Source organism: Electrophorus electricus, unplaced genomic scaffold (genome assembly GCF_041902795.1).
Source record: "Electrophorus electricus isolate QZ-2024a unplaced genomic scaffold, ASM4190279v1 Scaffold64, whole genome shotgun sequence".
Lineage (NCBI taxonomy): Eukaryota > Metazoa > Chordata > Actinopteri > Gymnotiformes > Gymnotidae > Electrophorus > Electrophorus electricus.
This window is the reverse complement of record NW_027658781.1, coordinates 529,508-544,131: the sequence shown is the minus strand read 5'-3', so window position 1 is coordinate 544,131 and position 14,624 is coordinate 529,508. Positions and strand designations below refer to the sequence as shown.

General features: G+C 38.1%; 1 protein-coding gene across 1 annotated transcript; it reads left to right on the top strand.

Annotated features, from left to right (window-relative positions):
• Window positions 1–252: 252 nt before the first annotated feature.
• LOC113567562 (shox homeobox) lies at window positions 253–9,903 on the top strand. The gene is made up of 6 exons (XM_026995628.3): window positions 253–600; window positions 2,187–2,395; window positions 5,431–5,488; window positions 5,701–5,789; window positions 7,342–7,554; window positions 7,888–9,903. The coding sequence occupies exons 1-6, from the start codon at window positions 351–353 to the stop codon at window positions 7,975–7,977; spliced, it is 909 nt and encodes a 302-aa protein (XP_026851429.1). The 5' UTR covers window positions 253–350; the 3' UTR covers window positions 7,978–9,903.
• The last annotated feature ends 4,721 nt before the right edge of the window (window positions 9,904–14,624 follow it).

Genomic DNA, 14,624 nt, shown 5'->3' with positions numbered 1-14,624 from the left:
AGAATGAATTAAACACGGGTTCTCCGTTTTACTCAGCCACACAGCACTGCGAGCATCTTAATGAATTGTAATTGTATTAACGGGCTCCAGCGTTGCATTGATTTCAAGAAAAGCTGCTGAAAGTTGAATTCAGACGCGAGAGCCGCCTGTAATTGCTCGAGACATGGAGATGGGGGCTGGGCGGAGAGGTTAGCCGTGTATAAATAGCGTGATCTCCAAAACACAGACATAACAGCGCAAGAGATCTAACCTTCTACACCCCTAGTATCGCCGCGTTCACTACTGAGCAGACAGAGCATCGCGTTAGGTCATTTAAAGTGGATTTCTGTAATCAGGACCACTCTCCAACCATGGAAGAACTCACGGCGTTCGTGTCGAAATCTTTCGATCAGAAAACCAAGGAGAGCAGCAAAGAGAGTATCACGTACAGGGAAGTTTTGGAGAGTGGCTTAGCGCGAGCCAGGGAGCTCGGAAACTCGGAAACAAACCTCCAGGACATTACCGAAACGAATAACCATTGCCCGGTGCATCTATTCAAGGATCACGTAGAGCTGGAGAAGGAGAAATTGAAGGAGTTTAACGTGGCGAGGGCTACTGATGGTAAGTGAAATTTACGCAAAGTATCGCTATAGCCTTCTGCAACTATTTAAAATTAGACGTGTGAATTATCCTGACAGTCATAAAAAATCGCGCACTGGTGTTAAATGCCTAAAAATCATAAAAACACGAAATCGAAGGTAAATCTATTTACAATTGTGTCATTGCGCAGAAAAGTCTTTGTGAAGACAGTATGTTTAATGTCCTGGCATGCGAACAATCCCGTGGAATAATTTTATCCTATAATCTAACACTTGTACAAGTGTTATATACATTCCGTATTAACGTCCACTGCAGTCAATTCTGTAAAGCCTATGAATCTTGTATTTATTATTTTCGAATCACTTTTATCCTCGTATTTCAGTAGGAAAATCAAGTCAAACACCCCAATAAGAGGCCTCAATCCTATCATCTTTACCACAACGATCTCTTTATCACAAATATCAATAAAAGTAGTTTCTTCGGGTCCCCTATAAAATAATATGCAGTTATGAAATTATGTCGTTAGTGCAGCAATAGTGATTTCTCAACAAATGCACGTTTCGTTTAAAAAAGCTGAGGATACAGTTGCGCGATATATTTTTATTGTTTTTCTCGAAACAGAGGATATACGCTCACGACAGAAGAAATATAAATGATGTCGCAGAAATCAAATTAAATCAAGTCTTCATAAATATAATACACTTTATCTTCATTGGCATGGCATGCAGTGAGTGATCATAACGCCATATAATAACATCACAAATAATAATAATAACATTTTTGTGTATTTGTTTATGGTGTATTTAAGCGTCTATATAAGCATATCAAGTGTTAATTTATGTGAGCGATGGGCAACTATATATGAACCGACATTTTAGGGAAAAAATTATGCAGCCTTGGCAGGACTTTGCACTTGAAAATGAGCGGATTATAATAAAATAATGTTTTAGTTGTTTTTCCCATACAAACAAACGCACTGTTCTAAGTCCAGATCCAACTCTGTGATGCTTACAATATTTTACAAAATTTTATATTTGACTTATGCTACATGATGAAATTACTACAACTATTACAACAGAACTTTCTACGGGGCCCAACTTTCTTATTTTTTTAACACACACACGTACACACGGGCAAACACACATAAATACACAGACATACATACATGCATATCTATCTATCTATCTATCTATCTATCTATCTATCTATCTATCTATCTATCTATCTATCTATCTATCTATCTATCTATCTATCTATCTATATGTATGTGTGTGTGTCTGCGTGCGTGCTATATGTGTATGTGTGTATATATATATATATATATATATATATATATATATATATATATATATATATATATATATATATATATATATATATGGCCTAACTATGTTACTAATGCAATTTTAAAAGTGAGACGTCTATGGCGTCTTACTGACAAGACTCGAAAGGAATGAATGAGCTTTCTGTGTCTATAGTAAATGCTCTTGTCTCTATGCACAGACGAAACCTGCACATTACATCGTACACCAATACGGGCTTCTGTGTTAGCCCATGTGCACATGTAGTAGAGGGAACGTGTAGTAACGTGTCTGGTTTGATTGTAGGTATTTATGAGTGCAAAGAGAAGAAGGAGGACGTGAAATCCGAGGACGAGGACGCGCAGGGTAAACTGAAGCAGAGACGGAGCAGGACAAACTTTACCTTGGAACAGCTGAATGAGCTGGAGAGGTTATTTGATGAGACCCACTACCCCGATGCCTTCATGCGCGAAGAGTTGAGTCAAAGGCTGGGCTTATCGGAGGCCCGGGTACAGGTAGGCTCTCAGTCCCGTTTGTCGTTTTATTACTTTTTCTTTGGTGGGCTAAAATGGTATAGTTTCAGATGGACATTTCAGCACAGAGAATCAAGAGTCACAATGGAAAGGTTTATTTAATCCAGGAGGATAAAATATTTTTCAAACACCAAATACGCATCGATGGATCTGCTAGTGAAAATGTCACAAGTTTTCTTTCAGATTACTACACACTGGACCTGATTTCTCAGTTCTTTACACAGGGGGTCAAACAAGTATAATTCGGGACGGTTTTATTTTAAAGCGATATCTTTTGGATTTTATGATTTAACGCAAGAATGAGGGTGAATGGCGGTTCTGTGCCCTCATTAATTTATATGCACCTCTGATACTTAAATAATTTTCTCAAATAATATAAATACATTCTTACATTCTTTACACTGGTTCAAATTTGGTTCTTTGAAATGCACAACAAAGTGGTATATCAAATGTTTATGGTTGAGGCAATGAAAAATATTGATCAAAAATGTTTTTACTATTAGTACAAATACTACTACCATTACCACCACAACCGCTACTACTACTAGTAACAACAACAACAACAACAACAACAACAACAACAACAACAATAATAATAATAATAACAAGAAGAAGAAGAAGAAGAAGAAGAAGAAATCTGCTGAAAATGTATTGTTTATTTATTTGTTGTCGTTGTTATTGTTGTTGCTTGTGCTTGTTCATGTTATGTTAGTACTGATAATAACCGTTAATAACAGGCGCAATACCGGTCTGGATGTAATAAAACAGGTTTACAAAGGTCCACGAAATAAAAATGTTATTCTGCAAATTCTGACTATAAAGATTATGGCTGAGAATCCGGTGTATTTGTATATACATCTATAGACACACAGTCAAAACTATTTTATTATTTTGGTTGAGTAGTAAATTGCTTTTTTTTTTTGTCATGTTCAGAATGAAAAATTTAAATTTTAAACTTGCCTGTTCATTCATGTAAAAAAGGAAAGAAAGAAATAATTTTGCCATTTTGTGTTAGACTGAGATGCGACACTGAAAGTGGATCTGAAATAGCCCGTTTAGTTCTACCAGCAGCTAAATTCAGAGGAAAACTTGCTTATGTGCTGCGGAAAGATCTAACCACATCATTAAAATTAATGAAGCGGTTGAACTGCTGCTGCAGGGGACGCCTTCTTATGTCACTCACCTCATTTTCTCCAACGTTATCTTTGTAATATCTGCCGTTGGCTTGATATACTGTTCCCATAAAAATGTATTAGAAATAATTCAATTCTATCGCAACTCCTGCTGTTGCCATACCTCATGTTCTACAATTTAGCAGGAAAAGTAAGTAACATCGGTCGCCACTATGACAGCTTGCAAGCACAATATATTAAAATGTCTTTTCTGAGGCGTTGGCGAAATCAAATGAGATATTCTCGTATAGGTCCGTCTAAAATCACTATACGTTGACATTCAAAGGAAAAAAAATGGATTACGTTTAGAACCGCGTTCTTTACATATTTTGGCAAAAGACTGCGGTTGCACTAAAATGTAGACAGCAGCACGCAATATCTCATGCAGTCTAACCAAGTAAATGCACAAAATTGATTTCAGCTTAAACTCTAGTGTTGAAATTGTAAGACATGGGGTGTGATAGCTGATATTAACCTGTAACTGAAGTGTTATACAGAAACCCCACACCGACCAGCTGTCAAGAATCTAATTGAAAGTTATGAGACCTTGGTGAAGAGAAGGCAGTAATTCAATTACGACTAATATCTTTCGGTTTCTGGTGCAGAGCTAAATTAAATGTCATTATTCACTGTCTCTAATAAAAATCAAAAGGAAATCAGATTAGGGTATTTGTGAAATGCATCATTGAGTGGTCCTTAATGAAGAAATAACTGTCTAAAGCAGTGTAGCTCACTTCGCTTAGCAGACTGATGGATAATTACAATCGATCCTGGACTGAAAAATGTTTGATTCATTTGAAGTAGCACGTAAGCCAGCTTCTTTGAAAAATCCAACAGAAGGCACTATAACGTTAACAACGGCCGCAGCTGCAGCAACAATAACTGTAATAGGTCTAATAAAAACACACAAATAATAAAAGGCAGATAATAGATTAAAGTCCGTGCTTCTACTAGTATTATTGTTATTAATACAAATTAATTATTTACCACAAAATAACTAATAATTCTCTCAAAATCAAAACGAGTCAGTAACGGATATTTTTGCACGTTTGTCATCATTATCATCCAGTAACGTGCATATGGTCTATATCCGTTCTGAAACGCTGCTGCGGTAGGCCACTGCACGTTGGCCCTGGTGCAGACTTTTATCGAAAATGCAACAAATTCATTCCTGTTTCGCGCGTATGTAAGTAAGTTACCTGAGAGCACGTGTCTTTCAGCGTAACGAACGCCTGCGGAACACTTTGATTATATTCGCACAGCGGTAGCTGCTACAGCTGGAGTCTCCTTATAAAACAACGGGCTTTGTGCTCCCCCAGGTCACTAACTTTGCCACTGGAGAGCACAATCATTAACCAAATCAGACAAACGCTAAAGCTAACGAAAAGCTAACGCTAACGCATCGATGAAAATAAGCGTTTCATGAATTCACCGTTTTATAATAGTAACCGATCAGAAACTGATTTGTTGAACGTTGTGCCATCTACTAAATTTATTTGCATGTTTATTTGTTTTCTAACTGATAAATAACAGCTTTTCATTGGGAAAATGGTTTAGGCTGCAGTTATAATCGCAACTTTACATACAAACTGGCTACTTTAATTGTTTTTCCTGATGTGTCTGTAGCCCCTGTTTGCCTGTTAAAGAAACGGCTGTTCAGAATGATTCAAGATAATTTAGGCCTATTTATCTAGTGCCTTCAGAGAACAAAGGCATATCATCTCTTCCATTTTATATCATTTACGTACAAAATTGTTTTATATAATCTGGAGTCATCCGTAATGTAGACAGCAAGGCTGATCTTACAAAAGGCTGATCTTCAATTCGTTGTCATTTTTGTTTCAGGTATGGTTTCAGAATAGAAGAGCAAAATGCCGAAAACAAGAAAACCAGATGCACAAAGGTAAACTGGACTATAATAAAAAGTATTATGAAATCTTTTGCGGTGTTGACCGATTTGTTGGCAAGTCTGTTGGAGTTGGCTACGTAGACAGTAAAAAGGTTTTTCATGATTTGTCCTCCCACGTTAAGAGTAACCTAGCGCCTAACGGGTCGCCCGTGGACATTTAGGCCGCAGTATGACCTGTGACTGATTGTTTTCCTTTACGCCTTTAGGTGTCATTTTGGGCTCGGCCAGTCACCTGGATGCGTGCAGAGTCGCTCCCTACGTCAACATGGGTGCTTTAAGAATGCCATTTCAACAGGTAAAGGAATCACTTTCTGGGCGATATCATTTTTGAATTATCATGCTAACGTTCAGTAGTCGCGTTAAGCTCCTATCACATTTTTTTTCTGACCAAATATAAATTGTCGCTCTGTATTTGCCCGGACTCCAAATTCATGAGAAAAAAATACATGCTTGGTGAATAAACAGCGGGTTTAAGCTTTATCATAATGCGGGCCGCGTTGTGCGGAGGTTGCGTTCGACGGGGTGGCCCGTTAGGACGTCGCACAGGGGATGTCGAACCCTAGCGCACTTTTCACCTCTTGGTCTCGATGAGAGGCGAGCGAGATTAGAGAGACCCAGAGACATTTGATCTAGTGTCTGTTTTAGAATCCGGAGTGAAGAACTGTCTGCATCATCCCCGAGAAAAAGCAGTCCTAATTAAGCTAACAGCACGGCTAGGCGCAGGCAGATAAAAGGGATTATGAAAGCGAGAAACAGCACTGATGGATATTGGCATTGAGCGGCATTGGCAGGGCCAAGGCGTTAGGACTGCATACTGAACACCGCAACGTCAAGGCGAAAACAGGCTCTTGCGTCTCTCCCTCAGACCTCCACCACCTGTTGTCCATGCGGCAGGGCTACATAGTTCAGTAGACTCGGGTGCAATAGGGCGCCAGTTATTTTAAAACGTCAATTACAGTCTTAGTCGAAGAGCTGGCGTTAGGAAATTCGGAATAGGAGTACAACGAATTTCATGCTGAGGTATATTTTGATCACACGTCCTCTGAAGCTTATTTTTTCCAAAAATACTTGAAATTACAGATTCCATTTTCAAAGGCCATGCGTGGATTCCAGTGCTACATGCTGGCCCAGTATGTGACAAACAGAAAGTGCAAGGCTGCCAAACCATTTTCCCAAACTCTATCAAAACTCTATCCAGCTTGATACATGTTGTGTTTTAGTTGGATGACAAAACAGAAGACTCTAAACTTTTTTATGACACTCTTGTAGAATGAGATACATGGCAGGAAAGGGTTGATGTATAATTTTCACCTCATCTTAGTAAAATAATTGCTGAGAGTGTGCAACTCGATATTTTATTCTGGCTGCTTAGACCTCCTTTCCTTTTTGCTCAGGAATACATCTGAATAAATATTTATAGCCGCATATGTGAGCATATTTTTGCGTGCAAAATTGTTTATTTATGCAATTGAATACATAATTAGGATTACAAGATGTTGCAGGTTTTCATATGTTGGATGGAGAGTTTCTTTGTGGATTGGACTAATGTACTGAGACTTTTAACAGATGATATTTTTTTTTTTTTTTTTTTGGACCATTACGTTTTCTGAACACGCTGCATAACTGAACTCTGTAAAAAAAATACTTGGATGAAAAAGATTTGCCACAGAGTGAGCCAACACTGGACCATTTTCACTGAAAACCTGCAGTCAGTGGAAGCCTTTGTTGAGGTACAGGGACACAGAAAGTTTGCGGTGTCCGAGCCCCTTACCAGATCCCGGGCTGTCCCCTGGGCTGAGCAACAGGCTGTGCGCTAACACCACGCTTGTTTTCCTGTTGGCCCACAGGTCCAAGCCCAGCTCCAGCTGGAGGGGGTGACCCACTCACACCCTCACCTGCACCCCCACCTGGCAGCGCACGCCCCCTACCTGATGTTTCCTCCCCCGCCCTTCGGACTCCCGATTGCCTCGCTGGCAGACTCAGCGTCGGCGGCGGCCGCAGTGGCAGCAGCTGCCAAGAGTAACAGCAAGAACTCCAGCATCGCCGACCTGCGGCTCAAGGCAAGAAAACACACGGAGGCGCTGGGACTCTGACCCCCATGAGGTTCTCCGCCGCTCTGAACTGATAATTGCTTCTTACACAAGACTGCGCCTGTGAAAGGGCCACGACACTCACAGTTAAAAACAAAACAAAAACTAAAGAGAGAGGAAAATGTACTGAGAAGAGTGAAAGCGAGAGAGACCCGGGGGGCGGGAGGCGGGAGGGTTGGCGGGGTGGGGGTGAAGAGAACGTGTGAAAAAAACTGTCACAAAAAACCAGCTGCCAAAACAAACCACTTGTAGAGAAAGGTAATTAAATACCAATGAAATCACCTTTTACTTTTCACCCAACAGGCAGGACTGCTTGGAGGCCACTGGCTCAGCCCTTTCCAGTCCCAGATCACAGCCCCGGGACCATACAAAAATGTCTGGATGTCTGTCTGAAAGCCAGCAGTTTAGGAGCGGAGACTCTTAGGAAATGAGCAATGCAGCAGACAGACTCAGTGACTGAGGGAGGCTAGGGCGTGAGCGGTTCTCTCAGAGTGTGGTTTACGGACACACGTGAAAGTTTGGATTCTCGACCTCACAAAGAGAAATGGCCATTTCTATTATTTTAAATTTTTTTAAATTTTTTTTTGCCTTCGACCACTGTGTCTGTGCCGCTGCCAAGTGCATGGTTTCAAATGAAGGATAGTTCTACTGGGGCTGGCCTCCATTGTAACTGACATTCACCTGACTATGTTGATCACTGCCATGACAACTTTCCACTATAATCTGCACATAGACTCATTATATAGTTCTTGGTTTTTCATTCCACCATGGACAAAGATGGGAAGCAGCAGTCATGCCGAGGGTACACGCTTCAGCTTTCAGTGAAAATCTTGCGTTTGTTTTCCTGTTTTACGGAGGAAGCAGTATGTCCACCAGGCATGAGTCAGAAGGACTTTAGCTTTTGTTTTCATATTTTTTGCTCTCTCTTTTCTTTTGTGACTTGTCATGGGAATAGAAGTGAAACTAGCTTTTGCACTTCAGGTCTTGTATCAAGGTGTTTACAATCCTTATTGCAAGAAAATACTACTCTTCTATATAAGGGGATGAAATGTTGACTCACTGGGGTTTCATGTCATCAAAATACATTAAAATGACATTTTTCAAAGGGAAAAAGGGTAACTGCAATTTTGTAATTTAAAGTATTAAGGAAACATCAGTTTAACTGAAATGCAATTATGTGCAGTTAAGTGCAATACTGTAAATATGAGAAAAAATAGCAGTTGATGTTTGCTAATCAATAAACAACAATTTTTAGTTGTTTTTTGACACTGATATTAATGTGTTCCAAGTTCTTTTCCACAGACACGTTTGTTTTAGGCTGTGTAAATGATGTCTTGCTAACTCATTTACACCTGTATGCCCTAACCGCCCATGTGTGATGGTGATAAAACATAGTTTTGTATATGTACATTTTAAGAGTCATTGACATTACATGGAAGTAGACAAGGCAAATTAATTTTGTTCTGTACAAAGTGACACCAGTTCTTTTAGGTTTAATACACTCCTCTGACTGTCCACCAAAGACTAGCTCTTCATAATAACATGAATCACAACCTCATGGATGAATTTAAAGTTTTAGAATCGTTTACAGCATTGATTTGCTTTCCCACACATAAATACTATAAGTAATAAGTTTCTGTCAAAATAATTAATTACAAATACAATTAAATGCATAAACCTTTTAAACTTTGAGAACATGAACTGGTATTGTGTGCAGGCTTTTTGTGTGCAGGCCTGTGGACGCTGTCAGTTTCAATACTGATTGCCTTTGAACTAGTAGATCCTAGTTAGGTCTACCTCTAATAGAAAATTTTACATTGTGGGACATTTTTGCCTTTCACTACCATGAAGGGTTTTTTTTATGTTTCCATTTCTTTAATTGAGGTTGTAGATGATTTTTATTTATTGTTTTGTCAGAAAGTTTCTAAATGTTGAATGATCTGAGTTCAAGTGTACATTTTTACATGGCTTTGCATTTATTTTTATACACTTTTTAAATGCTTACAGTTTGCAACAGTTTGAAACAAATATGTGACTGCAAAACTTTTGTCTGACCTAAATGTAGCGTGTCCGAGTTTACGAACATTTCAGGGATGGTGGATAAAATCATAAACTTATGAGTTGAAATTTCCTTGCCGCTCCATGAAATTTGTTGTATCCCATCATAGTTGACATTTCATATGCAAGCATGCCCAAACATGACTCGCCATTGAGTTCCTATATTTTATTGTCCCCCCACCCCCCAAAAAAAGAAGAAATAAAGAATGTACATCTTGTACAAGTAAGCTATCAATAAAGTTATAAATATTTGTAATAGGGTTTATAATGCTTTGTGGCCCTCTGAAAGTTTAAGAATAAAGTTTGCTCTGTTTCACTAGAGTCTGAAGTTCTAGGAACAGCCACTTGACAAAGGTGTTCACGCAAAGAGTTCACTGGATCCAGTTTCCTTTAAGAACAAGCATATCTACTGCAAAAGCCTGAAAATAAACAATACTTTTTATTCTTCAGATTGCTTGAAAGCACCACCATATTGAGGATAACAGAGGCTTTACAGCAGGTCCAAGAACCCTTCACCCTTAGCACCTGCTGATTTTAGATTTAAATGACTGTTGTAGGTGTACTGAAGGTTGTAGCATAACTAGGATAATTTTTAATAATTTTGGGTTTTGTTTCTTTGTGACTTGTGTTCCTTGCTCTTAATTTTATTATTTGTAACAGTACAGTGGTAATACTGCATTTGTTACCAGTGGATGCTTGATATAGTAAAAAGCAAAGCAAGAGGCAGTGCTACTTCATCTGCACTAACTCTGTGCACAGCTTGAAATAAGGAGGACTCTTTCTGTTTGCTAATTGCATTTGGGAATCTAAATCCAGATGTCTGTAAACACATTAATTACAGCATGCTGTAATTAGTGCTCTTATTGTCCTAAACTCAAGGAGAAAGCAGCCCAAAGGGCAGGCAAGGACCCTTTGAGGTTCAATGGTGTCTAATTTGGACCCCTGCACTCATATATCAAGATGCAGTGATATGGGGCCAAAGCTGATAGCCTCAAATTTAGGCACATGGCCTCTAACTGAAGCCTGCTGGAAAAGCAGCATTCCTTTCTGTGCTCAAATAATTAGCAACACACTAAAGCTATCAATCAAGGCACAACAACTAGTTACACACAGGTATTTGGCTTGGCCACAGGTCACAAATAAAGAAATGTGCAGACAGCCTAATTGGAGATTTTATTAGAAGCAAGTCAACTGATATAATTTACATCATGGACTAAATTGTTCACCTCTTGGCAGGACTGGGCATGCAGTGTTTCTAAATTTAGATCAGCAAGTGAATAAACATAATGTTATATTACATAAATCAGCTAAAGCAAATGTTCATTTGCAATTACAGAACAGTGGCATTATACGCGCAAAGTTTTACTGATACATGAGGAAATGGAATACTCAAGTTCATGAACCACCACATTGCATCATCCAGTAAATATTGAAACAATGAGCAGCATCCACCTAGATGCAGTCATAAAAAAACAGATGGAAAAATTTAGGCCTTTACTCTCATACTAATAAAAGATCCCTCTGCAGAGACAGACAGTGTATTACCTATAAACAACCTTAAAGAATTATTTCAGTTCTTGATTTTTTACATTATTGCTATTATTTTGAATATAAGATTAACTAAATTGCAAAGTCATGATTGTGACAAGGCAGTTTTAACATAGTCTGATGCACTGTTGCTCTCTAATTTGGCTTGGTGCTGCTGAATACATTTGAAATGTCTTACTAGGTTGGATATTCATTTAAATCTATATGCACCTTTTCACTTAAATATCCAAGTAGACATAAAACTGTTTCTCCGATGTACTCCTTAGTCTTTTGATGTAATTCAGCCATGCATACCTGTGTGCTCAAACATGTAACGAGCAATTTCCTGTAGCACAGCTCAAACACAAGGTAATAAGGGTCACAACCTACTGGCTGATGTGACAGATCTTTAAATCTTACCATCATTACGAACTTTGGAATCTTAGATGGCAGGCCTAAAAGTGAGAAAAAAAAAAGTTTGTGACTGTAGAGGGTGATGCGCAGGACAAAATCACTGTGCTTCACATTATGCTTAATCAGTTCATCACCCCTCAGAGAACAGAGCCCCTGCTGACAAGTTCCTTTCCTTGTGGTATCAAAGCCAGTGGAGTCCCCGAGGACCCCATCCATTTAGATCATGGGGCAGCCATGTTTTGTTGCAAGATCCAGGATGCATCATTGCTTGCATGCAGAGAACTGTTCAACGCAAATTTATTTACAAACAGCAATTAGAAGGTATTTTAAACTGTCACATCACACGAACAGACCAGCCTTTCCAATAGATTGGTCAAGCCCTTCAGTAGCATCTGAATATCCGACCCAGGTGGGGTAGGGTGATAGAGCTCATGTTTATACATTGCTATACTATATTGAAAATATTTTGTCACACATTATCTCTATAACGCCAAGTATAATGAAGAATATTTCACATCAGGTGCAGTGCTTTATGCTGCAGAAATATTGATACAACCAACCTGTTTGCTGCAAATTGAACTTAATTTGCAAATCAAAAGTGACCATCAAATGTGTTCATACATTCAAGATAAGCTGAGCATGGTGAACATGGTGAGTTTTTAGCATTGTAAGTATCAACACCTTAAATCTGGAAAGAAGTGCATGTGATTCAATGAATTAAAACTTCCATTGTATAATAATAATTGATGTAAAATTTCTATAACAGAAAAATTCTGAATAGAAATTCCTGCTAACGAAAACTCAAATGAAAAAAAAAAACAGTACTGGAGACAGAGCAATGACTTGGACATCAAACGCAACCCTCCTTGAATTTTTAGTGGGTTTGTATAGATCACATTTTGGCTTGCATTCTTAACCTGTACTTGTTACTGAACTGGAAGTCAATTGCACTGAAAAACTGAAGCTACCATAACAAAGGGCACTGATTCTTTGTTCCGAAACAAATTTTTGTTCCATTAAGAGTTCTTATATTTTACATTAATTTATTATTACATGAATCTACCAAAGTTATACCAAAGGCCTTTGTGCAAGCATCATTTTTGACATAGTGTGACTTTGGACAGAAAATTAAGTATAGCACATAGTGCCTTTAGTCAGTGTTCTGTAATCTTGTTCATTACAAAGTTTGACAAAGTCTTGTTCATTACATAAGGTCTGACAATGAGAATATGACCAACTTAGACTGTAACTGCGTAAAGGCTATACTTGAATAAAGTATGGAGTTTGATGCAGGCATTTTACAATAAAAAAAAAAAGATTTTTAGTAGTGCAGAATTAAATACTAGTATAGCACATGGAAACTTTAAAGTAGTATGCAAAATCTCTACTATTCAACATTACAAACACCGTTCAACAACATTCAACAATTCTTGCTGGTGTTTCTAAGTAACTACTATCTCCCTACAGATGCAGCTGTCTCTGAGTTATCTCACTGGTTGCCACAAGTAAGAATACAAATACAGTTTCAATCATGCGAGTAGTCTCTAAAGATATTCTCCGAGTATTAGCATTTACCACTTCTGATCATTACTACTGTAAGATGGTTCAGCAATATACATCCAACAACTCTTGTTTAGCAAAACTAAGTAGCCATGTTAGATGAAAACTAGTAATACCTTTTGGAGTTAGAAATGTATTTAATAATAGTCATGCCAAACTACCAAGAAATATAATGCAATATGAGCATCATACCAGGTAAGGGCCTCATATAAACCTGGAACTAACATTGTTTTGTTGAACTCCTCAAGACTCACTTGTATATATTTATATCCTATTAACAGTGTGTTTTACTGTGTCTCAGCATGAGTTTTATAAAGTGGTTTTAAAACTAGGCTTTGAGGCCGTTGAGGCCATTTAAGTCCATAATTTACATTCCAGTTCTGAATACACACAATTTCCTATGTTCAATAGCACATTATTCCAACATTGTGACCTTAAACTACAGGGTTATTACTCAGTTATTACCCGTAAGACATATATTTTCAGTAGATACTGTGAATTATTCAGTAACTACACTGAAACTAATATGAAGGGTATGTTCTTACAAGAGTGAAGAAAGAAGCTCTATTCTCGCTCCCACTAGCAGGTCCTTGGAGTTTAAGGGGTTAAGTAGAACACACTTTGGGTGCTTCCTCTTCAAAGCTAGCATGTAATCACACAGCTTCAAAGACTATTAAGCTAAAGGAAAGAAAGAAACGAAAACAATGCACAGTAATTAATCCGATCAATCAATAAACCTTACCAAAGAGTCTCATTAAGCTTTTTATTTTCAACAAAGACCTAGTTCACCCCTAATGCACTACAAAATCAAGATGAAATGCAAAATGCATTAGTATATATTTTGCAATTGTTGACTGGGGTTTTATTTTTGTTAATATCTGAATGAAAATAAAAGATATTGAATTCTGTAGCCTGAGTAGTATTTTGGAGCAACTGTAATCCTACAATCACCAAACCTCTGAGCAAATTATGTAGCAGTGAGTCAGTTGACATGGTTTTTTGAAACAAAGGGCTTGGTCTTCACTTTAAAGACTTTGTGTACCACTATTGCAAAAGCTACTTAATAACAAAGGACCCACAAGTACACACAATAGGCTGGTCTCTTTGCTGCACTAATTTGGTGACATTGGTGACAGCATTGAGACTGCCGTCTATTCTGCATGATATACAGCATGCACACTTCTTCGACCAAACTGCTGAATTATCAAGTGGAGTTGTACACCTTATGTGCACTGTATATAGGTCAGCACCTAGGCAACCTGTTCTTCAACAGCAAGAAATGTTCTTCCAGTCACCTAACAGGCACTATGGCATTAAGGAAAACTACATTTTTTTCCTTAACTTTAAAACATTACTATTTTAAAATGTATGTAAATATGGGAACAAAACTCTAATTGTAGTAATTGCAGCATTGTCTGCAGAGACATGATAACTATTAACATATTGCAATATCTATGTGTTGTGACCTTTTGTAAATAAAT